The 23,986-nt window shown below is 45.9% G+C and overlaps 2 protein-coding genes and 1 pseudogene across 2 annotated transcripts; all 3 read right to left on the bottom strand.

Annotated features, from left to right (window-relative positions):
• Positions 1 to 1,643: 1,643 nt before the first annotated feature.
• Positions 1,644 to 2,637, bottom strand: LOC125547121 (annotated as a pseudogene).
• A 4,238-nt stretch (positions 2,638 to 6,875) lies between these two features.
• Positions 6,876 to 8,007, bottom strand: LOC125545755 (cytosolic sulfotransferase 15-like). The gene has a single exon (XM_048709788.1). The coding sequence runs from the start codon at positions 7,968 to 7,970 to the stop codon at positions 6,984 to 6,986; it is 987 nt and encodes a 328-aa protein (XP_048565745.1). The 5' UTR covers positions 7,971 to 8,007; the 3' UTR covers positions 6,876 to 6,983.
• Positions 8,008 to 11,180: 3,173 nt separating this feature from the next.
• LOC125545756 (cytosolic sulfotransferase 15-like) lies at positions 11,181 to 14,355 on the bottom strand. The gene is made up of 2 exons (XM_048709789.1): positions 13,767 to 14,355; positions 11,181 to 11,679 (listed from the first exon to the last, which is right to left on the bottom strand). Exons 1-2 carry the CDS (start codon positions 14,305 to 14,307, stop codon positions 11,258 to 11,260), a joined length of 963 nt encoding a protein of 320 aa, XP_048565746.1. The 5' UTR covers positions 14,308 to 14,355; the 3' UTR covers positions 11,181 to 11,257.
• Positions 14,356 to 23,986: the final 9,631 nt, after the last annotated feature.

Raw genomic sequence — 23,986 nt, 5'->3', positions numbered from 1 at the left:
GAATTAACAGAAAAGAAATAACATAGTTTGAATTCCATTATCGAGATGTTATTGTCATAATTTTTTTTTAGTTCTACGCATGTACCATGAGCACTAATACTTAACTACAAAAGTCAGCTAATGCTATGCATGTACTACACCGAACAACTCCAACTGCGCAATACACAAATACTTGAGAGCAGTCTAACTGTTCTTTTTTTCTAAACAGAGGCAGAAGATTTGAGCAGTCTAATAGTGACCTATTAATATTTTGAGTTCCACTTCGCTGGACCAAACCACGTGGGAAATACATTATTAGAGGCATGGCCTTGATGCTCAAAAATTTCAGCCATGCTTGATGTCGTTTGATTGAGCGGTGCCTTTTCAACTACCGTTCATATGTATGTTCTAGCGTCCCCATTTTAAGTATTTTATACTGCCAGTTTAGCTTTAGTCAATGTTTAAGTCGACACTAACAACCATCCAATCTGATCATTAGACTTCGTTTCAATATAGAGGGACATAATATCTTCCTTGGATGTCTGTAAAGTTGGAAAAAATATTACTTAGTCAACTGAGAAATAGTCACTCCCATTCTCTTTCCATATAAGCTTTGGTGGTACAACACGCAACATTTTCGGATCAACTCTTACACAAAACGATGATAAAAATGTAGGAAAAGGTTCCATGGAGACAGTCTCCGCGCCCACTCCTGTGCATACCCAACCTCAGCATCCGACAGCACCAAGGGACTAGTTGTCATCAACCATCTTCAAAGTTAAATTTATCACATACGTGGAGTAGTTCACATTACTATGCATTTATAAATCTCACAACAATTATTGTAGTTGCCTTCCGATGATTGTTCATACTCCCTCTTTTCTGGTTTAGGCTGGTTGTAGTGGGAGTATCATAAGTAGTATTATGCATGCCAACTAGATGTTTTGGATGATGTGGCACACAATTAAATGAGGAAAGAGAGGATGTAGTATCATATCATGATACCGTATCATATTAAATGCTCCGCTAGTTTGTGTCATGCATGGCAATTAATAAGGCAATCTAAGATACTAACTTATGATACTATGCATTACGGAGGTAGTATCACACACTAGTATCATATGCATGATACTAGTATATGATACTCCCCATTACAACCAGCCTTATAGGGCTTATCTCAAAATTTTGGTTTTTCCATTTTATAAGGCTCAATTTGGTTGTTTCCCATCACATGTTCAGATTTCAAGGTGCATTAAATCATTGCATATAAATATTAATAGAAAATTGACCAATGCATGTAATTTATGCATGCATGCATTGCAATTAATGCATTGGTAAACATACTTTTTTGAGGAAAACAAGAGTATTAATTAGGTGCTTTTGCAAACTATAAAAAATATTCCATCACTCACCATCTACCTTGGTTGGTGAGATTTTTGAATTGAGCCTTATAAATCGGAAAGGAGGGAGTATCTCAAAACTAGGGCCAAGTAAATGAAAACAAAACAAAATGTTGCTAAAATAGCGAAGTACGTAGTCTTTCACATTATTATTGGGGACATACATTTGGGTTGCACAAGCACACACACATACCTTTTTTCGAAAAGAGGGGAACACCCACGGCTTCTGCATCGAGTGATGCACGTAGCCTTAGCAAGCATTAATCATGACAGTAATGAAGATGTCAAAATGTTAAGATCAGATCCTCTCAGCTTCTCCTCAACAATGTCATCCAGCTTCTCTCCCATCTCAACAGTCAAGTGGTTTGCCCGGTCACCAACCTTCGCAGTCCTAAAGAAGGAAGAATTCTTCACTGGCACCCCGCCAATCCTATCAGATACCCCAGAAGAGTTGATTGGTATGCTTTTGAGCTTATCGAAGCTACACAAGTGCACGACATCCTCCACAACCCCACATCGCACCTCCTCCTCCGTGAAGGGAACACGGAGGAACTCGGCGAGCATCTTGACATGCTCGACCGGTTGGGCCATCATCTCGTCATACTTCAAGAAGAGAACTCTATCGTTGTTTGATATGCTTTCCTTCCAGAACCCGAGATTATGTTCCCATATAGGCCCATACGAGGATTCCCACTTGGAAAACAACTCAAATGCTTTATCTATGGAGAAGTTCTTGTTTACCTTGTAGAGGAAGTGCCATAAGGACACGAGCACATCCTTGGGACTGCGGCATAGGTACACAACTCGGCAACCGAGGGTCGCCACGCACGGAGGCAGCAGCGTAACCGGCATATGGGTGGAGAGGATCCTTGGGGAGGGGAGCTTCTCGAGATCGGCGAGAGGGTGGAGCTGACGGTAGGGCATCTCGAGAAATGGCACGAGGTCCTGAGGGTGGTGGGTGAGCAGCGGGTGGTCGTCGCCGGTGACGGCGTGGCGAAAGCGGTTGGTGACGGTGAAGGCAAGGGCCTTGAGCCAGGTGGTGCCGCACTTTGGGTACGTGATGAGGAGGATGTCGTCTGGGCGCGCCTTGAACTGCTCCTGCACGATCTTGACGCTCTGCACGGCCGGGGGTCTCAGCCAGCAGCCTTGACCCTTGATACAGCACCCAGAAACCTTGCGTCTTTGGAACAAAGCTCTCATCTCCTCCTCCCTCTACGACGCCGGCGTTGTGGTTACTCTCCGTTTGAGCATCTGCCATGGCGAATTGTGGAGCTAAGTTGGGGGTGGTGGGTAATTGGGTATGAGCAGGTCGAGGCATCCAGGATGGGTATTTATCAAGGATTTTAGTGTTTAAACAAGACAGCACTAAACTAAGTGACCGCAATATACTAACATGTACGACGAGGTCTACTTGACTAAAGTGAGCACCAAGCAATCAAAAGGTGTAATACTTAACTGCAAAAGCGAAGCACACTAAAGGGATCAAATGAGAGCCAAACAATTCCTCGTACGCAGTATGAAAAGGCAACAATGGGCGGGCGACACCTGAGCAGCTGAGCATTCAGTGAGCTGTAAATCAGTTTGAGTTCCACTTGCGTATACAAAATTACTTGGGAACTTTTAACATGGTCCCTTCTACCTGCACTTTTCACACAAGAGGTAAAAGTATATAATGGGTTTGAGAGAGTAAAATGCACAGAACCACCACATTAGCGTCATAGCTCTCGGAAAAACCACCACTTTATAAATGTGACACTTTGCACCGAACCAAAAAATTGACAGTGACAAAAAACACTTAGCAAAATTTTGATCGCATTTTGACGTGGCAAATCGCCCACGTGCCGAAAGGGGTGACGGCGCGCCGGCTGAGCTGGGATCGGAACATGACCTCCTTCCTCTCACTTACATGTGGGTCCCAGCAGAGAGGAGAAAAAATCGCTACAGTGCAGCGTTGGAATGGTCAACACGCTGGACAGTGAGCTGCTCATATGGGTAGGGTGTGCGTGTGTGCATTTATAGGGATGAGTATGTACGCGTATGTATGAGCAATTGCGTTTATATTGTGTGGGAGAAAAAAGATAGACCTTGATGCTCGGTTGGAAGTTTCAGCCACGCTTGATGTAGTTTGATCGAACGTTGCTTTTTCTGTAGACATGTACTACATTGTAGCGTCTCCCTCTTTAGTAGTAGTTTCTTCGGGTTTTTTATTTACTTCGCATATTAGCTTTGTCTTAGGTTAAACTTTTTAAATTTTCACCAAAGTTATACAAACAATAATTAACACCTACAATACCAACTCAATACCACTAGAATTATTATTTAATATACTTTCACACCACTTTTTCTTATTGTGAAAGTCTAGATTGTTTCGTTAAACTTGGCCAAACTTTATAAAGTTTGACTTAGATCAAATCTAACGGAGTAAATAAAAATGAAGGGAGCATTAAATTACCAGTTTAATCACAATTCATTTTGTTCTATGCCAACAACCATCCAATCTCCCAGCCCCAAAGAAAAAATATCCAATGTGATCACCAAAAGTCATTTTTTTAAATAAAGAACACTTATATTAACTTTAAATATAGCATCAACCTCGGCCTTTGCATAGCTAAGATGCATACAACAACAAACTATAATCTCTCAAACAAAGTAAGAAACACGACACCTTAGCAACAACAAAGCCTGAAATACACAACGGAACCTGGGTCTAGGCGCACCCGAATAGAAGAAAAAAATAAAAATAGGAAAAAATAAAAAAAATCTGGAACTTTGTTAGAATTAGAATTGTCTGGTGTAGTGCTCCCTGCTGTAAAGTTTCGCAATAAAATGACTTTCGTGGTATCTGGAACGAATAAAGACAAAGTTGATGCTATATTAACCATACTATTCAAACACTTTGTACTTGCAATTTTGTATTTTTGCCAACAAATAGGTCGGCACTTCATCAGGTGTAGTATAGACCACATACGAAGCTAGTGTGTACGACGATAACATGCATAGGAGAAGAGATTTTTCCATTAAAAACACAATCATTTCAATATTGTCAAAGCAATAATAGTAAGGCAGATGCTCCCACCCTTATTACACTACTAAACCCATTTGGTATCATGTTCAGCCAGTGATGCTACATATTAGCAACACTTGTCGGTGGATACGAATTGGACTCTATTTAGATGGCTGGCCACGTAGAACGCACAAACTTATATTTAAAAGGGTATTTTCTTGTCTTGTCATGAGTATAAAAAACACTTGTTGCTTCCTTTTCAGTTTCGACGAGCGATATTGTCTTTACTTGACACGACTCCCTTCCCAAGATATCACATGAAGATTTTAACTTTCAATGACATCTTTGCGTTTTCAATTTTGTTTATTGTTGTCCATTAGAATCTCTTAATATGAGAGTGCATGGTATGTAGAGTCAACTGAGAAGGAACCAGATGTAGTTAGATTCCAGTGAGACACGTCATATCCTTATGTCAGGTTAATTGAATGCAAATGGGATTGAATATGTTGCCATGACACAAGGTGGAGGGGGCCAATAAAATTCCTCTGAAATAAAACATCCGAGGGGGGAGGGGGGATTGAGCACATGCGCAAGGGCATCATTTTTCACGTGAACAATGCGCTACAAGGTTGTATGATGTTCCCGGAGTGTGATGTTTTCCGGGCATTTGTCCTCTCATAAGTGTATCTCGGAGTCTTCCTTTATCATGAAAGATGCAAAGCGAAAAATATGTTTCTTTGTCGCCATTAGTTGAAACCAATAAATGTGAATCATCAGACTTCTAGAATGCCTGTGACACAACTTTCTGGCCTAGATACTTCTTGTGTAGTAGAGTTTCTCAAACGCCATCGTCGGTAAGTAGTTTGAAGAGACATTTACCGAGTAAGGCGTCATTCTCGACCTGGAAGTCATTGATACCTAGACCTCCCTGGTCTTCCAGTCGACAAACCACACTTCATTTGGTTAGTCCATATGTTTTCTTTTTACTATTTCCTTGTCAAAAGAATCTGCATATGAATTCAGTTTTTGCAGACCCCTTTGGAAAGTTGAAACATTGAGAGCATGTAGAGAACCATTTTCATGAGACCATAGTTGATCAACACCGGTTGTCCATCAATGGAGGCCAACTTGCATTTCCAACTGTTCAAACATTTCTGTAAGCACTCTTCGACATGTTTCCACTCTACACAAGTGAGAAGTTGATAATGCATTAGGATTCACACATATTTAAATGGGAATTGGCTTTGTGGAACAAAACAAATCACTTTTGTGAATATTAATTTTAAGATCTGTTGCTCTAAAGCTAAAAGCAGGAGTTTTAGATTGCTATCCTTATTCAGGTTATGTTACATAAACAGAATCGTGTTCTCAGGCATATTGTACTATTGAGAGTCTACAAGATGTGGCACTGCTATTGTAGTTTGGTCGTTTTGTTTGGTGCGTCCGATCAAAGTATCTAGCATGCCCGTGACAATGTTAAATAATATTGGAGATAGTGGATCACAATGACTATAAACCCTAATTGAGAAATAACTATTCCTAAGTTGATTGAAAAATAGTCACTGCCATTTTATTCACATATAGGCTTTGTTGGTCCAACTCATCAAAATGGGGTACTACAAATGAGTGTATGAGTCGCAGGTGGGCTAGGCTATTAGGGACTGTTTGGTTGCTACCCTGAGAAAAATCTGCCTGGCCAGAGGGAAGCCGGACACTAGCCTGAACCTTGTTTGGTTGGCAGCATGAGCACTCTTATAGCTAGCCTGACCTGAGCACACAGGCACACAATTAGCCGGAGTCAGGCCACCAAAATCGGAGGCCTGAGCTTCAGGCACACACACGCAAATATATTTTAATGGTTGATCAGTGTACTTTAATGGTTCACCCATGTTGCATGCAACTAGCAATCATTGCATCATACCATTCTTTATTTTCTCAGGCTAGGCACGAATCAAACAACACTTGGCCGGAGCTGCCTAGTTGGGTTAAAAGCACAAAAATCTCAGGCTACACTCAGGCACGTAATTTTCTCAGGCATGGTGCTCTGGGCACCAACCAAACAGCCCCTTAGCTTCTTTGGACCACATGGTGTTAGATATGCGTAAAAGGATTCTCAAATTACTCCCTCCGATTCGCCAATAGTAGTTCCATCAACATAATCTTCAAAGTTAAAATTTAACCATTAGTACATTTTTTGTAAATCTCATAATAATTGACGCAATCACCTTTTACACATAAGTTTTGCTCTATTGCTCATATGTCGAAAGGACAATAGTCAATGATAAAAAAATAAAACAAAACAAAAGGGTTAGCAAAACATTAAAATACAGTGTTTCACATTGTTATTAAGAACACACATTTTTGGTTGCACAAGCACATGCATAGTTAAGCATAACAACAATAAGTCAACATGGAGATCTGATCCTCTCAACTTCTCCTCAACAATGGCATCACAAAGGTTCTGCTCATATCTCAAAAGGCAACGGAATAAATGAGACAAAATAAAAGGTTAACAAAACATCAAAGTACATAGTATTTCACGCTTATTTTGGTTGCACAAACACACACACACACACACACACACACACACACACACAAAGTTAAGCATGACACCGAGCTGTCAAAAATATGAGACCAGATCCTCTCAGCTTCTCCTCAATAATGGCATCCAGCTTCTTTGCCATCTCTTCCGTCAAGTGGTTTGCCCAGTCACCGACCTTTCCGGTCCTAAAGTAGGCAGAGTTCTCCATTGGCAGCCCGCCAATCCGATCAATTGCTCCTGATGAATTGATTGGCATGCTCTTGAGCTTATCGAAGCTACACAGGTGCACGACATCCCCCACGACTCTATGGCTCACCTCCTCCTCGGTGAAGGGGACACAGAGGAACTTGGCGAGCATCTTGACGTGCTTGACTGGTTCGGCCATCATCTCGTCATACTTCAAGAAAAGGACATTGTCGCTCTCCGCTATGCTTTTCTTCCATAAACCAAGATTGTGTTCCCATATAGGCCCATACGGGGATAGCCCATCAGAAAACAACTCAAATGCTTTATCCATGGGCATGGTGTAGTCCACGCCTACCTTGTTGGTGAAGTGCCATAAGGACACAAACACGTCCTTGGGATTGCGGCACAGGTACACAACACGGCATCCAAGGTTAGACACGGACGGAGGTAGCAATGTGATCGGCATGTGGGTGGCGAGGAGCCTAGGTGAGGCGAGCTTCTCAAGATCAGCAAGAGGCTGTAGCTGGCGGTAGGGCATCTCGAGAAACGGCACTAGGTCCTGAGGGTGGTGGGTGAGCAGCGGGTGGTCATCGCTGGTGGCCGCATGGCGAAAACGGTTTGTGATGGTGAACGCGAGGGCCTTTAGCCAGGTGATGCCGCACTTTGGGGACGTGACAAGGAAGGTGTCGTCGGGGCGAGCGTTGAAGCACTCTTGCACGAGCATGATGCTTTGCACGTTGTGGGGTCTCAGCCAGCAGCCTTGATACAGGACCCAGCCTCCTTGCACCTCTGCAACATGGCTCGCTTGTCCTTCCTCCATGATGCTGGTATGGTTGCTCTCGCTTTGAGCTGCTGCCATGGCCAATTTTTGAGATGAGCTGGGGTTGGTGGGTGATTTTGATAGTGAGCACGACCAGATGCATTGGTATTTGTAAGGGGCTATAGATAAAGGGAAAACATTAAAGTAGCATGTCCGCCCTAGTAGTATTGAATTGTGCGCATGTACCACGAGCTCTACTAGTTTAATTGCACATGACTGTCAAAGTGGGCGCCGGATATGCTTACCCAAGGTGACACTTGAGCGGTTGAGCTGTACATGATTAACTTGAGCGCAGTGAGCCAAACCAAACAAAGTAAAAAAAATGAATTATTCGGGGAGAGTGGATTTCTTGCTCCTGAGCTCCATGGAGCCCTGTTTCTGAAAACTTCAAAAATAATGTTCTAAAGTTTCAAAAAATCTGAAAATAAATAGAGATGAACATTTAGATGTATACTACATTTCTGTAAAAGGTTTCATGATCAAATACGCATTAGTGTGAGCTGTATAAAGAAAATCAGACTTTTATAATGAATAGATTTCATGTGCTAGGAAGACATGTTTTCTTGTGTGTAGCTTGAACCAGAACGTATTTCTTCATGAAAATTTAAGGCGTGTACTACACATCCATAGGTTCATGTGTAATTTTTTTTCAGATTTTTTTAAAAAAATCAAAATGTGTTTTTGTATTTTTTAAATGAAATTTTACATGTGCTTTGATATCGTTTCATTGACCGGTGTTCTTTCCACATTATGGGTATGGCCTTCGTGGTGAAGAAAAGGCGTTGGATGGGTCGTCGTGTTGTTGTTACATGTCGCAACGTTGGCGTACTGGTGGTGTTCTCATGAGCCCTACACGAACACCACAGTTACCGGCGAGTATGCCCATAACCCCTCACACAGCGAAGCACACTCTTACAAACAAGCCCCATGAACGATCCCCGTAGCCCGAAGCCACCGCAACCCATCATTTGTAGGTTGCTTAGTAACTTAGTAGTTGCTCATCTAAATCTTCCATTCCTATGAACCGCAAGATTGATTTTACTCCTCACTTGCCACCATACCATGTTCATGGCTTATTGGACGAGTTGTGTAACACGTGCACATGTTTTTGCTAGCAGTTATAATTCCACAAATGACAAATAGCACTGACATTCCCTGAAAAAGACTAATTGCATTGTCATAAACTTCCCTGAGGGCATCTCTACCAGATCCCCTATTCTAAAAGTCAAAAATCTTCTTTATCCCATTTTCCTAATTTATTTAGGGAATTACTTTTGCTTAGCTAGCAGATTCCCTATCATAAAATTATCATTTTGCCAATTCTTTAAAATGTTTACTCAAACAAATTCATCATATTTCAATACGAACATAGAGAATTCAGATGCTGACAAATCATAATTCAACTACGAACGGAAATTAAGTTTGTTGAATCCTTCAAACATAGCCATAATGTGTGCTAAAAGGCACATACATTCCAAATAAACATTAATACATGGTGGAGCAAAAGCTATCGTAGTTCAAATGGACCTCAATCACTCGTGTCGTCACCGTCGGCAGCACTACTGCCGCCACCACCACACAACTTAGCCAAGATGTCCCCACGAGTGAACTCTTAATATTATCTTGCCTTGTCATGCATCCTGCTAGGATCCATCCACATGGTAGCATGTTCCTCAGCCAACCTCTTGTTCCGTTGCTCCTCGGCCACCATTGCAAGCTTTGCTCCTCAATCACAATATTTCCCTTTTCTTTTTCTCACCCTCCAATTGAAACAATATTTTCTCCTCTAGTTCAATTTGTTTCTCCCTCCGGTAGCACCTTTCTATCCGCGGTTGTCATCTTTGCCTTCCAGTTCTCCTCTTCCATCAACTTCATCTCATAGAAACAAGCCATCTTCTCCTCCTTCTATTCGGCCGTTAATGCCCTTTTCACCTCCACCATTGCAATCAACTTTTCTTTTTTATGTTGTGACACACCATTCTTCTTGACATTATTTCCATATTTTGATCCATCCGAAAACACATGAGTGGATAGGTTCTCTACCAAGTCATTATCATCAACATTGGTGTTGAGCCTTTGTCTCTTTGGTGTGGCTTCAAAGTTCCTTCTCAATCCTTTGATATGGAAATAGTCTCATTGTTATTGTATTACACGTCGATCCTTTGCCAAAATTTATCCTTTATTTTGTCGGCACCGACCGTGGCATCGAGAGTGATGTTCACCCAAGATTCACACAAACATTTTCTTCCTCGGTCTTGTAGTTGCACGACCTACACCCCTTTTCTTGTTTACTTGAGTTTCCTCAACCTCCTCCACTACCTTGGCATTTCTCGTTTGGGTACGTCGCATTGACATGGCAATGTCATTGAGGCCAAAGTTGTGGGTTACATTAAATTCTTCCATTAAAGTGGTGGCATCATCATTCAATTGCTCACTACAAAAGCAAAAGGAACCTAGCAATTAATATCAAATCATGCATCACTCTTTAAAGTAATTGCAAACCAAAAGGAAAAAAAACTCTCGAGCATATCCTCAAGAACATTGGCCTCGCTCGTGGTCTAGTCCGGATCCAAGCCATCCTCGAAAACCGGAGGTGAAAAGGGTGGTGGCATGGCAGCAGGAGACCATGTCGTGTTGTCCTTCGCCTTAGCCGACGTTGCCGTTTGTCAGCCGGCTCGAGAAAGGGTGATAGGTAGGTTGCGGTTGTGTAAGTGACAATAGTCATCGACGACGAACCTTTGTCGATGAAGTAAATCCCTTGTCGTCATCGTTTCGGTGTTGTGGCACCAAATTCTTCATCGGTGATAGGTCTCTGGCACCGGCGGGGGTGGCCCAGGGTGCAACGGGGGAGTGTCTTTATGTTCCGCCGGTCATCGGGCCCGAGGACGACCAGTGTTGCGGTAAGGGGCGGCAGCGTCGGTGTTGGGCAGGAAAGCTGAGGCCGAGCGGGAGGGTGCGGAACTTTTCTTGAGAACGCCTACAGCTAGACTAAAACTAGGAGACTGGGAGATTTTTTTTGGGAGGGGGCGATTTAAGGAAATTTTAATTTTAGGGGATCTGCTAGCAACCGCTCTTGTAGTAGTTTATTGGTTGAGCTGGGCGGTCAGTTTTTTGGGACCATGAGGTGTTACGGTCCCCATAGCAGTTGCCATCAACTCGCATCACCTTTTGCACAAAAGTTTTGCTCGTATCTCAAAAGGCAACATAGTCAACGAGGGAAAACAAAAGGTTAACAAAACATCACGTACATAGTCTTTCACATTATTATTGAGAACACACATTTTGGTTGCACAAGCATGCACATAGTTCAACATGACACCGAGATGTCAAAATGTGAGACCTGATCCTCTCAGCTTCTCCTCAACAATGGCATCCAGCTTCTTTGACATCTCTTCCGTCAAGTGGTTTGCCCAGTCACCGACCTTCCCGGCCCTAAAGTAGGAAGAGTTCTCCATTGGCACCCCATCAATTCTATCAGTTACTCCCGATGAGTTGACCGGCATGCTCCTGAGCTTATCGAAGCTACACAGGTGCACGGCACCCTCTACAACTCCACATCTCATCTCCTCCTCGGTGAAGGGGACACCGAGGAACTTGGCGAGCATCTTGGCGTGCTTGACCGGTTCGGCCCTCATCTCCTCATACTTCAAGAAAAGAACTTTGTCACTCTCTGCTATGCTTTTCTTCCAGAACTCAAGGTTGTGCTTCCAGATAGGCCCGTACGGGGATAGCCCCTCGGAAAAGAGTTAATTGCACAGAAGTACCACAATTCAGGCATCACATGCAGATTGGTACCACGATTGCTAATTTTTACATGTCAGTACCAATATTGGTCCAAGTTTTTGCAAAAAGGTCTAAATCGCGTATAAATACGTATTGACAGTGTATCTGACCGAGGGGGCCCGCCTGTCGGGTGCCTATGTGGCAGTTTTTTTGCAGAAAACCCCCTAGCTTTATATGTAATCACATAAATGCCCATTATTTCGCAGGAAAATCGCTATTAAGAGGGATTTTTTTTTCGTTCGCAAGTTTTCCACGGACTTGTTTGAAAGTTTCCGGCGAACTAAACAAATAATAAATAACCGAAACGAGAAAACGCGCGCGAGGAGGATTCGAACCTGAGACCCGCCAGCGGTCGTCGTAGGTCTGCGCGGGCTAGCCACAACGCCACATACACGCTGGGCCGGGCAGCTGGGCCAAGCAAAGCCTGCAATATTTTTTTTTCATTCAGTTACACACTTGCTGCCTTTTTACTCTTCCTTCTTTTTTCGTTTCTTTTCATTTTTTTCGTTGTTTAGATTCGCAAGATGTTTTCCAAAATCCGTTAAGTTGTTTTCAAAATCACAAGCATTGTTTCCAAATCGATGAACTTTTTTCAAAATTATGAATTTGTTTCAAAATTAACGAACTTTTTCTCAAATCATTTAACTTCTTCACAATCAGTGAATTTATCAAAATCATTGAAGTTCTTTTGAAATCGATGAACTTTATTAAAACACAATGAAGTTTTCTCACAATAGATAGTATTTTTAAATTTTGATGAACTTTTCTCTTTCTTTTTTTGATGAACTTTATTAAAAATCGATGAACTTTTCTCTTTCTTTTAAAATTTGATAAACTTTTCTCTTTCTCACAATAGATAGTATTTTTAAAATTTTATGAACTTTATTAGAAACCGATGAAGTTTTCTTTCTTTTTCTTTATTTTTTATTCTTCTTTTTTCACTCACTTGGAACATTTTTTAAGATCGGCTTCAGTAATATTGTGAACATGTTTTCAAATGCGCATGAACAATTTCTAATGTACGCCGAGCACTTTTTTTTGCATATAGAGAACATGTTTTAATGCATGATGTATTTTTCTTTCCAAATGGTGAACATTTTTAAATATAATGTACTTTTGGCAATACATGCTAACATTTTTTTAATATACGTTGAACAATTTTCTTAAGATATGATGAATATTTGACATAATGCAAGGTTAAATTTTTGTAATTTTTGGTGAACATTTTCTTAGACATGATGAATTATTTCAACAATGTATATTTCAAAAAATGTTTCAGCACGTATTAAGAACTTAGCGTGTAAAATAATTCTTGCATTTTAAGAAATACGTTGATTTTTTAATAAAATTTGAACAGTTTTAATGCATTTCAAACATTTATTATGATTACACAATTATTTTTAATACATTTTGTCTACTTTTCAAGTAACTGCGCATTGAAATTATAATTTTTGAGAAACAAGTAACTGCGCATTGAAGAAAATACAATTAATACACGAGTAACTAAAAAAACTGTGTATTAGGCCTGAGTGAAGAGACATAAATTTTGGGTGATGCGCAGCTTCGCTAAGACCAACTTCCGGCCCAAGGTCTTAAAGCGCTTATAAAAGGCTACTCGCCTCATATCCGTCGCTGGGTCGTCCCTGTCGGCGTGGCTAGCGCGCTCAGTTTCGAACCCTCCTCGCGCGGCATTTTTCGTTTCTGCTATTATAATGTTCAATTCGCCGGAAACTTTCAAACAAGTCCGTGGAAAACTTGCGAACAAAAAAAATCCCTCTCAATAGCGATTTTGCCGCGAAATACTGGGCATTTATGTGATTACATATAAAGCTAGGGTGTTTTCTGCAAAAAAACTGCCACATAGGCACCCGACAGGCGGGCCCCCTCGGTCAGATACACTGTCAATACGTATTTATACGCAATTTAGATCTTTTTGCAAAAACTTGGATCAATGTTGGTACTGACATGTAAAAATTAGCAATCGTGGTACCAATCTGCATGTGGTGCCTAAACTGTGGTACTTCTCTGCAATTAACTCCTCGGAAAACGAATCAAATGCTCTATCAATGGTGTACTCCGTGTGTACCTTGCTGGTGAACTGCCACAGGGACACGAACACATCCTTGGGATCGCGGAACAGGTACACAACACGGCAACCGAGGCTGGACACGCACGGAGGTAGCAGTGTGATCGGCATGTGGGTGGCGAGGAGCCTCGGGGAGGCGAGCTTCTCGAGGTCGGCGATAGGGTGGAGCTGGCGGTAGGGCATCTCGAGGAATGGCACGAGGTCCTGAGGGTGGCGGGTGAGCAGCGGGTGGGTGTCACTGGTGGCGGCGTGGTCGAAGCGGTTTGTAATGGTGAAGGCAAGGGCCTTGAGCCAGGCGGTGCCGCACTTCGGGAACGTGGCGAGGAGGGTGTCGTCGGGGCGAGCCTTGAAGTGCTCTTGCACCAACTTGACGCTTTGCATGGCCCGGGGTCGCAGCCAGCAGCCTTGATACATGACATAGACTCCTCGCGCCTCCGCAACAAGGCTCTCTCCTCCTTCGTCCGTGCCGCCGCTGCGGTTGCTCTCGCTTTGAGCTTCTTCGGCCATGGCGATTTTTCGAGCTAAGTTGGGGTTGGTGGGTGAACAGGTCGAGGCATCCAGATCCATGATGGGTATTTCAGTATTTGTAAGAGGCTATAGACAAAGGAAAAACATTAAATTAATTTGGCTGCCCCAGTATTGAATTCTAGGCATGGACCACGAGCTCTATTAGTTAACTGCATATAGACTATCAAATGGATCGCCGAATATATGCAAACACAAGGCGACATTTGAGCAGCTGAGCTGTACATGACTGATTTGAGCGCCACACCAAACCCAAGTGAAAAATATATTATTTGAGGCACAGACTTGATACTCAGTTTAAATCATGAATGTGCATGTGTCAGCTAAACAACAAAACTGATAGAAGCGCAACACCAACCTCTTTTTTCTGTATGGTTACCGTCAGTCAAAATAGGCATCAGTTTTGTCATCCAAGTGCATCTGTTAAAATGATAATACTACTAATATCAGTCCAACAAACATGGTTTTTGAGCAAACAAATATGGATAAAAATGGAATTCTACCAACTGCTCGCACACACATGCAAATACTCAATAGCAGTCAATAAAAAGCATTTTTACGAGTTAGCTGCTCTTTGGATAACAAAATAAGTTTACAGAGGAAGTACATAACACATCATGAATTCAAGACATTTGTGCAATGTTTTTCGTCTCTGAGCTGAATAGCACATACATATTTCAAATTTAACTCACCAAAATGTTTATACCAAGTCGGGGTTTCCCATATACACTCTAATTGCACCCCGTGCTTTTTTGATTTCAAGACTCGGCTGGCCTGCATGCTTGCCAATGATGGTCTTCATCTGCTCCTCAATATCATAGGTGCTGTTGGACAAGCTGTAATATGCAAACACTTTTTTGAGGGTTGACAGATGCTCGATGCCAGAAGGTAAATCTTCACCATTTTTCACTAGAGAAACATCGAATTCAAGCGACAACTTTTGCATCTTCTGCATGGCCTCTGGTTCAAACCTGAGACATGGCTTATCATGATGAAATGCGAAGTTCGTTATAGCAGGAAACCACCCAGCAGCGGTGACGATCCTTTGTCATGCGCCAGGAATAACGAGAGAAAGCCAAGGACCGGAGGTTGCAGCCGAGATTGACTAGGGAGGTCACCAAAGCTTCCTTACGTTCAGCTGCATCAGGATCTTGGCCACCTCTATGTACCTGATAGCTTAGAGCATCTCCAGCCGTTGGCCCTCGAAAGGCTCAGAAAATCGCCGCCTGGGGCGAACCGGCACTAAAAATCGGCATGGTGGCGAACGGGTTTCTAGCCGCCGCCCCCAGGATCGCCCCCAGTCGCCCATTTTTAAATATTTTTGAAATAAAGTCAGCTAAAATTTGACAAACATTACAAAGATTCGGCAAACAGGAGATAAATGACCAGTTACACACAGACGCACGCTCTAGGGTTCCTCCCGCCCTCCCCCCGCCGCCGCCGGCCTTCCTAGGCCCCGCCACCGCCGCCAACCGCCAACCGCCCCCGCCCCCTCCCCCCCCCCTCTCCCTTCCCCCGGATTCGCTCCGTGCCGCCTCCCCGGGAGGTGGCCCGGGCGGCGCGAGCCACGCCCTGCCTTCGGCCGCCCTCGTCTCTCCTTCCCTCCCTGCCGCCGCCGACGGGCGCCCCCGGCGCTGGCCGGGTGGTGTTGGCGGCGGCGGGGCCTGCCTGTCCCCGCGCGCGCGGCTCCCTGCCCGGGGCGTGGGGGCGGCGGCGGTGCTCCTCGGCTTGATGTCGGCCCGGCGTCCCAGCAGCGGTGGCCGGCGGCTCGCGCGGTGGTGGTGCGGCCCCTTGGCGGCCAGACGGCATGGTGGCGCCCCCCCAGCCCAGATCAGGGCCCACGGGCCCCATCTGGGTCCTAGCGGGCCGGCCTCCGGCGTGGCTTCGTCGTCGTCTGTGTGGTGAGGAGGAGGAGCAGCTCGGACAGGGGGCAGCGACGCCGACGGCGTGCCAGCTGCGGCGCGGAGGCGGGAGTTGTCCAGGCCTCTGAGGGCCTGACCGGGCCTGTGGGGCCACGGGCCCGGTAGGCTCCTGCTTTGGCGTCCGGTCGGCTACCGTCATGGACGGTGGAGGTGGGGCCCTCCAGTATGCTGACGGTGCTGCTGCCCTAGTCTCGGCTCCCCTTCTTCGTCGTGCAGGCCATATTTGCGGTACCGTGGTGAGACAGCGTGGGAAGCTTCGTGTCCGTGTTGGCGCAGGGTGGTGGTCGGTTTGGTGGCGAGCTCCGGAGTGCCTGAGGTGGAGGAGGGGATCCGGAGAAATCCCTATTGGCTTGGCCGACACCAATGCGGTGGCGCCTGAGGGTACCACCGGACCTTCCTGGAGGGCGTCGGGGCTACCCTTCCTCTCTCCTCACCGCATACCGGGGGAAACCCCTGGCAACAGCGTCGTCATCGTCGCGTCCCTTCTTGGAGGTGTTGACTGGTACCGGCGCTTCGGAGTCTCGGAGCTTGGGGGACGATTTCTGGTGGACGCAGCGGTCGCGATGCTTCGTCGTTTTTGTTGATCCGCCGTAATCGGCATTTGTTTCCTTTCTTTTTTTTCTTTCTTTTCTTTTGGGCGTGATTGTGTTGCTTCCGCCCCAGCATCTATCATTGGTTGTAACTGATGGTTGCTTTGTAATCAAAGCGAGGGGAAACCCTTTTTCCTAAACAGGAGATAAATTTCGGCGTTTTAAATTTTTTTACATAGAAAACTTAAAATTTACCAAATAAAAAACTCGCTGAGCGCGGCGTAGTCGTCGTCGTCCTGCTCCTTCTTCACGCGGCTGGACCCCTGCCCGGGGTCGCCCTGGCGGACAGGTTTGGCCGGTGGCGGTGCGTCGTCGTCACTGTCTTCAAGCACGATGACGCCCCCTTCCTCGCGCCCACGGCGGCGCACGGCGATCTCTGCCAGGGCACGGCGCTGGCGCTCCATCTCCAGCCGCGCCCAATCTTCACGCGCCCACTTCATGGCCGCCTCTTCGTCGAGCTCCGGCTCTGTCTTCACGGCGGCGAGCCCTGGCTTCGTCTTCGGCTTGACAAAGCGGGGAGGAGCCGAGGAGGAGGAGGCACGCCCGCCCTCGTTGATGATGATGCCGGTGCTGCGTGTGTGTCGGCCGAGCGACGTTTCCGCGAGCTCGGCCTTCATGCTGAAGAGCGCCGGCGACCCGAAGGAGTGGGAGGAGGAGGAAGAGGAGCCGGTCCTCGTCGGCATCCATTGGCCGCCACTCCGGCGGGGGACTGGGGCGGCCGAGTATGTCAGCGGAGGCTCGTTGCTGCCCTCCAGGTGTTCGAGAACGGCGTGGAGTGTGCGGTCGAGGGCGCCCCACCACAAGCGGCGACCGTCGCTGTTTTTGGTCCCCCGCACCACCAGCGCGTTGTTGGTGGAGGCTACCCGCTCCGCCTGCCGGCGTTTGAAGTACGCCGCCCACGCCTTGTGGTTACCGGCGGCGTACTCCGGGAGGGCCCGCTGCTCCTCCGTCAGCGACGACCGCGCACGCTAGATCTCGGTCTGGAAGTAGTCGAGGCGCGTGACGTCAGACAGCGGGGGGGGGGGGGGGGGTGTAACACCCCGGATGTAACTTTCCCAATTTGTACTCCAACTCTTGCCGTTTCCGGCGTTAAGTTATTTTATTTTCTCGGGTTCGGGTCTTTGTCTCCGTGTGTTGTTATCGTTGTCATGCATCTCATATCATGTCATCATGTGCATTGCATTTGCATACATGTTCATCTCATGCATTCGAGCATTTTCCCCGTTGTCCGTTTTACATTCCGGCGCTTCGTTCTCCTCCGGTGGTCTTTTCTAGCTTTCTTTCGTGTGTGGGGATTAAACATTTCCGGATTGGACCGAGACTTGTCAAGCGGCCTTGGTTTACTACCGGTAGACCGCCTATCAAGTTTCGTATCATTTGGACTTCGTTTGATACTCCAACGGTTAACCAAGGGACCGAAAAGGCCTCGTGTGTGTTGCAGCCCAACCCCCTCCAATTTGGCCCAAAACCCACCTAAACCCTCTCCATCATCTAGAGCGTTCGATCACGATCGCGTGGCCGAAAATCGCACCTCATTTGGACTCTCCTAGCTCCCTCTATGCCTATATATAGACCCCTTCCCCGAAATCCGAATCCCCCTCATTCAAAACCCTAAAAAAATCGCCTCCGCGCCGGCCGGACACGTCCGCCACCGACCCCTCGCCTAATCGCTGCACGCCACGTCACCGGGCCGCGCCCCACTTCACCGCGCCGCCGCCGAAGCCCGCAGGGCCCGCGGGGAGCCCTCCCCGGCCCGCGCGCCCGCAGCCGCCAGCGCCGCCCCGCGCCTCCTCGCCCTCGGCACCGGTGCCGGCGCCCGCCGCTCCGCCGCCACCTCGTCAAGTCCGGCCGCCCGCCGCCATCGCCGCCCGGCGACGCCGCCGCCATCGCCGGCCACCACGGTGCTCGCCGCCCCGGCAACCGCCGCCCCACGCCCGTCCTCTTCTCCGGCAAGCCCCCGGCGCCCTCGAGCTGTACTCCGGCGAAGATTTCAGCGGACCTCGGTTTCCGTGCACTGGATCCAGATCTGAAAATATCTCCTCGGGTTGACTTTTTCTCTCGAAACCCTAATCCATATGCCCATGTTCATAGCCTCGTAACTTTGCATCCGCAGCTCCGATTCATGCATATAGCATATCAAAATGTTCGCCTCAGAGAGTACATCATTTCATTCCATTGCATCATTTTCATTTGAGTTCATCTTGATGCCCGAAATGCTGCTAGAAGAGGGCTACTTGAGATAATTGTCAGATCTGCTGCTCCATTTAGATATTTGTCATTTTTGCCATGATTATTGTGTGCATGATATGCCCTAATGCTCTACATGTGTTTTGTTGAGGGTTTTTGCCATCTTTCCAGAGGTGCAACCCATGTATTTTTGTGATGTGTGTGGTGACTAGCACAAGCTTGCAAAATGGTGCACTTGGTAATTCTGTTTTCAGGGACTTAGCATTTCCACTAAGTCCTTGATCTGTTTATCTCATGTTGTCATATGTTCATGTTGTTTCCTAGTGATCCGTGCCTCTTCTGAGGATGATCAGTAAGGATGTTTTGTTAATATTATAGTGCTCTATCCATCCATGTCTTTGTTTGCATTTATGGAGCACCCTAGCTTGAGTCAATCGAGCTCTACTTTTACTACTTTGTGAATCTGGGCAGATTGTCAACTTGTTTGCAATTTTGCCGATGATGTTGTAGTTAATCCGTGCATGCTATGCTATTGTTCTTGCCATGTCTAGCTTGCATTTTGTGTGTTATTGATATATGTATGCTTAGCTTATCATGATTTGCTCCGTTTTGAGTGCATCGAGCTCGTAAACATGCCTACTTGAGTTATGTTTCAGCATGTGTCAGTTTTCACTAAGTCTGAAAACTGATTATGTTTTTGCTATGTTCGCATGCTTGCAATTGTATTTTCTGATCCCTTTTGGCTCAAGGTCACTAAGGGACTTTTGTTAAGCTCTTTGAGAAGCTCCATGCCATGCTTTACTTTGCCATGTTCAGGTCCTGTAGCATATAGTTTTGTTGCTCCGAAGTGTGCTACCTGATCTGAGATTCCAGACAAGTGTTAATTTCATTAAGTCTGAGACCTGTTTTCCATATGCATTTTTGCCATGCTTGTTTGAACCTGTTAATGGATGATTTGGCCGTAGCTCAGTGCTAGACTTTTGTCAAGCATCTTGAATGAATCCCTGCCATGTATTTTGTTGTCATGTTTGGGTGCTGTAGCATGTTCATCTCATTGCATTTAGATGGCTACTTGCTGTAAATCGCAGAACGTGGCCATTTGAATCGCTTGCCATTTCCAAACCGTAACTCCGATTCCGGCGTTCTTTATACCGTTTTCAAGCGATTTCATCTCATCTTTCCAGTGGCACACTTGGATTTCCAAGTTGAGGCCAGGTTCTTGCATTCCCTGTCACATCTTGCATATGCATCCCGCATAGCATACCATCTTCGCATCATGTTGTTTGAGTTGCACGTGGTTGATTTGTGTCCTTGTTGCTTGTTTGTCTTGTTTGGATAGAGCCGGGAGACGAGTTCGCTAACGAGGAGCCCGTTGAGTTTGCTTTCGAGAATCCAGTCAACTCTGACAACTGTGCAGGCAAGATGATCATACCCTCGAAATCACTACTATCTTTGCTATGCTAGTTTGCTCGATCTTTTGCTATGCCGATGCTACGATGCCTACCACTTGCTTTCAAGTCTCCCAAATTGCCATGTCAAACCTCTAACCCACCATGTCCTAGCAAACCGTTGATTGGCTATGTTACCGCTTTGCTCAGCCCCTCTTATAGCGTTGCTAGTTGCAGGTGAAGATCGGAGGCTATTCCTTGTTGGAACATTTATTTACTTGTTGGGATATCATTATATTATCTTGTTATCTTAATGCATCTATATACTTGGTAAAGGGTGGAAGGCTCGGCCTCTCGCCTAGTGTTTTGTTCCACTCTTGCCGCCCTAGTTTCCGTCATATCGGTGTTATGTTCCCGGATTTTTGCGTTCCTTACGCGGTTGGGTTATAATGGGAACCCCTTGATAGTTCGCCTTGTTTAAAGCTTTTCCAGCAATGCCCAACATTGGTTTTACCATTTGCCACCTAGCCTCTTTTTTCCTTGGGTTTCCGAAACCCGAGGATCATCTTATTTTAGCCCCCCTGGGCCAGTGCTCCTCTGAGTGTTGGTCCAAACTAGAGTCTTGTGCAGCGCCCCCTCGGGGAAACTCGAGGTTTGGTTTTAATTGTATGGAGAGCTCATCTGAGTGTGCCCTGAGAACGAGATATGTGCAGCTCCTATCAGGATTTGTCGGCACATTCGGGCGGTGTTGCTGGTCTTGTTTTAACCTGTCGAAGTGTCTTTAAGAACCGAGATACCGAGTCTGATCGAAACGTCTTGGGAGGAGGTCTATTCCTTCGTTGACCGTGAGAGCTTGTCATGGGCTAAGTTGGGACTCCCCTGCAGGGATTTGAACTTTCGAAAGCCGTGCCCGCGGTTATGGGCGGATGGGAATTTGTTAATGTCCGGTTGTAGATAACTTGAACCTTAACTTAATTAAAATGAATCAACTGAGTGTGTTACCGTGATGGCCTCTTCTCGGCGGAGTCCGGGAAGTGGACACGGTGTTGGAGTAATGTTTGCGCAGGTTGCTCTCTAGTTTCTCGCTCGCGCTTTGCCTCCTCTTCTCGCTCTCTTTTGCGAATAAGTTAGCCACCATATTTGCTAGTCGCTTGCTGCTGCTCCACATATATATTTACCTTGCCTTACCTATAAGCTTAAATAGTCTTGATCGCAAGGGTGCGAGATTGCTGAGTCCCTGTGGCTCACAGATTACTATTACACCAGATGCAGGGCCTGATGATTCCGTTTCAGGAGACGCACTTGAGCTCAAGTGGGAGTTCGACGAGGACTCTCAACGTTACTGTGTTTCCTTTCCTGATGATCAGTAGTGGTGCCCAGTTGGGGGTGATTGGGACCGTGTCGCATGTTGGGTTATCTTTTATTTTGGCGCCGTAGTCGGGCCATGAGTGTTTGGATGATGTATTGTTACTTATGTACTTGATTGACGTGGCGAGTGTAAGCCAACTATGTTATCTCCCCTTTTATTATCATATTACATGGGATGTTGTGAAGATTGCCTAACTTGCGACATATGCCTTCAATGCGATTATGCCTCTAAGTCATGCCTCGACACGTGGGAGATATAGTCGCATCGAGGGTGTTACAAGTTGGTAATCAGAGCCTTCCCCGACCTTAGGAGCCCCATTGCTTGATCGTTTTTAGCGGCCGAGTTGTGTCTAGAAAAATGTTTTGAGTCATTTAGGAATTATATATCGGAGAGCTTAGGAATTCTTTTTACTTCCCAGTCTCCTCATCGCTCTGGTAAGGCATCCTGATGTAGAGTTTTAACTCTTCTCTTCTCAAATTTCACTAAAAAAATTTAGGATCACGCGGGTATCTTGGAATCGTTCCGATGGTTTTATGATGAGAACATTGTCTTGGTGCCTCCTGTCAGGGGTTTAGTGGAAGTGTCCCGGGGAGTTGAGCTCTGAGGTGTTGTCGTCATAATTTTATCGTTGCAGTTCTAGAATACCTGAGTTTAGTACGCCGACATCGAAAATCTCTTTTATGCAGTTCGTTGGTGAGATAACCTCGACGTCACCCAGTACTGTGGCGGGAGTTCGGGAGTATCGCCATAACTTGTATAACGGATTCTTTTCGAAGGTTGAGGTAGATGGTTTCCGAAATTTTTCTTGGTTATGTGTTGAAGGATGGATACAGCTGGATGTAGGATTTGCTAGAATTGGGTGAGATATTATGCTTCCCCTGTATCCCCAACACCTGATTGCATAACCGGAAAGGTTCGGGAGTTTCATAGGTGGGAATTCTATTAGCTCTAGTTCTTCTTCCACGGATATTGGTTTGAGATTGGGATTTCTTACCGATTATTCGTTCTTGATCCGTACCTTGTTGATTTATTTCTCTATCTTAATTCTAAGTGGCTTCTCAATTTATGGATATGTGACCATTTCAAGAGGAATGCATTCGTTCATTTTGTTCGAATGTGAAGACTATAGGTTGCAATTTTCATTCCGTTGGATTCAGCTTCAATATTTGTCTATCAATGTGCTAATGGATGTCAACCTCTTCAGGATGGCTCCTCCAACACGCACGACTCCGAATCCTGATCCGCCACCACCTCCACCTCCTCCGGAGGCATGGCAAGCTGTGATGGCCGCAACCAATGCAAACACACAGTTGATCATGCAAATTCTTCAAGAGCGCAATCAAGGCAACCAAGGGAACCAAGGCAACAATCAGAATCACTTTGCTACACTCAACCAGTTCCTTGCTAACGGGCCAAAGACTTTCAGCAATTGTGTTGAGGCAACCAATGCTGACGACTGGCTTGTGGATCTGTGCAAGCATTTCGAGTGCAGTAACGTCAGGCCTGAGGACTTTGTCAAGTTCGCTTCCTTCCAACTCAAAGATCAAGCTGCAGAATGGTTCCAGCCGTACAAGGACTCCAGAGGTGGACGTGTTATCACTTGGGATGATTTCCGTCGAGATTTCCGAGCTCATCATATTCCTCAGAGCGTGGTTGAAAGAAAGCATGAGGAATTCCGCAACCTGAAGCAAGGCTCTTTGTCTGTCTATGACTACAACAAGTTGTTTCAAAAGCTCGCCCGCTTTGCCAAGCAGGACGTACCTGATGAGAAGAGCATGACATACCAGTTCAGGGGTGGTCTCAGAGAAGAAATTCAGCTAGCTCTTGTCCTCTTCGAGCCCTTGAGATACGATGAGTTCTACAACATGGCACTGAAGCAAGAGGCTGCTCAGTTGAGGTGTGATGCTTCCAAGAAGCGAGTCAGAGATGTTACTCCTTCTTCCTCTACTCAAGTGGCCAAGCAGCAGAAGTATTGGCTTCCTCCTCCTCCGTTTCGTCAGCCGTATCAGCAGAAGAGCAAAGGTGGCAGTGGATCTTCCCACCCACCCAACCCTGGCTTTCAGAACAAGACTTCGTCTCAAGCTCCAAGATCGAGTGCTCCGTACCACCGTCCGCTTTCAGAGGTCACGTGCAACAAGTGCCAACAGAAGGGTCACTATGCCAACAAGTGTTTCAACCAGAGGCGTCTTCCTCCTCCTCCTCCTG

This window comes from Triticum urartu, chromosome 3 (assembly GCF_003073215.2).
Source record: "Triticum urartu cultivar G1812 chromosome 3, Tu2.1, whole genome shotgun sequence".
NCBI lineage: Eukaryota > Viridiplantae > Streptophyta > Magnoliopsida > Poales > Poaceae > Triticum > Triticum urartu.
This window is presented reverse-complemented; position numbering and strand designations above follow the sequence as displayed.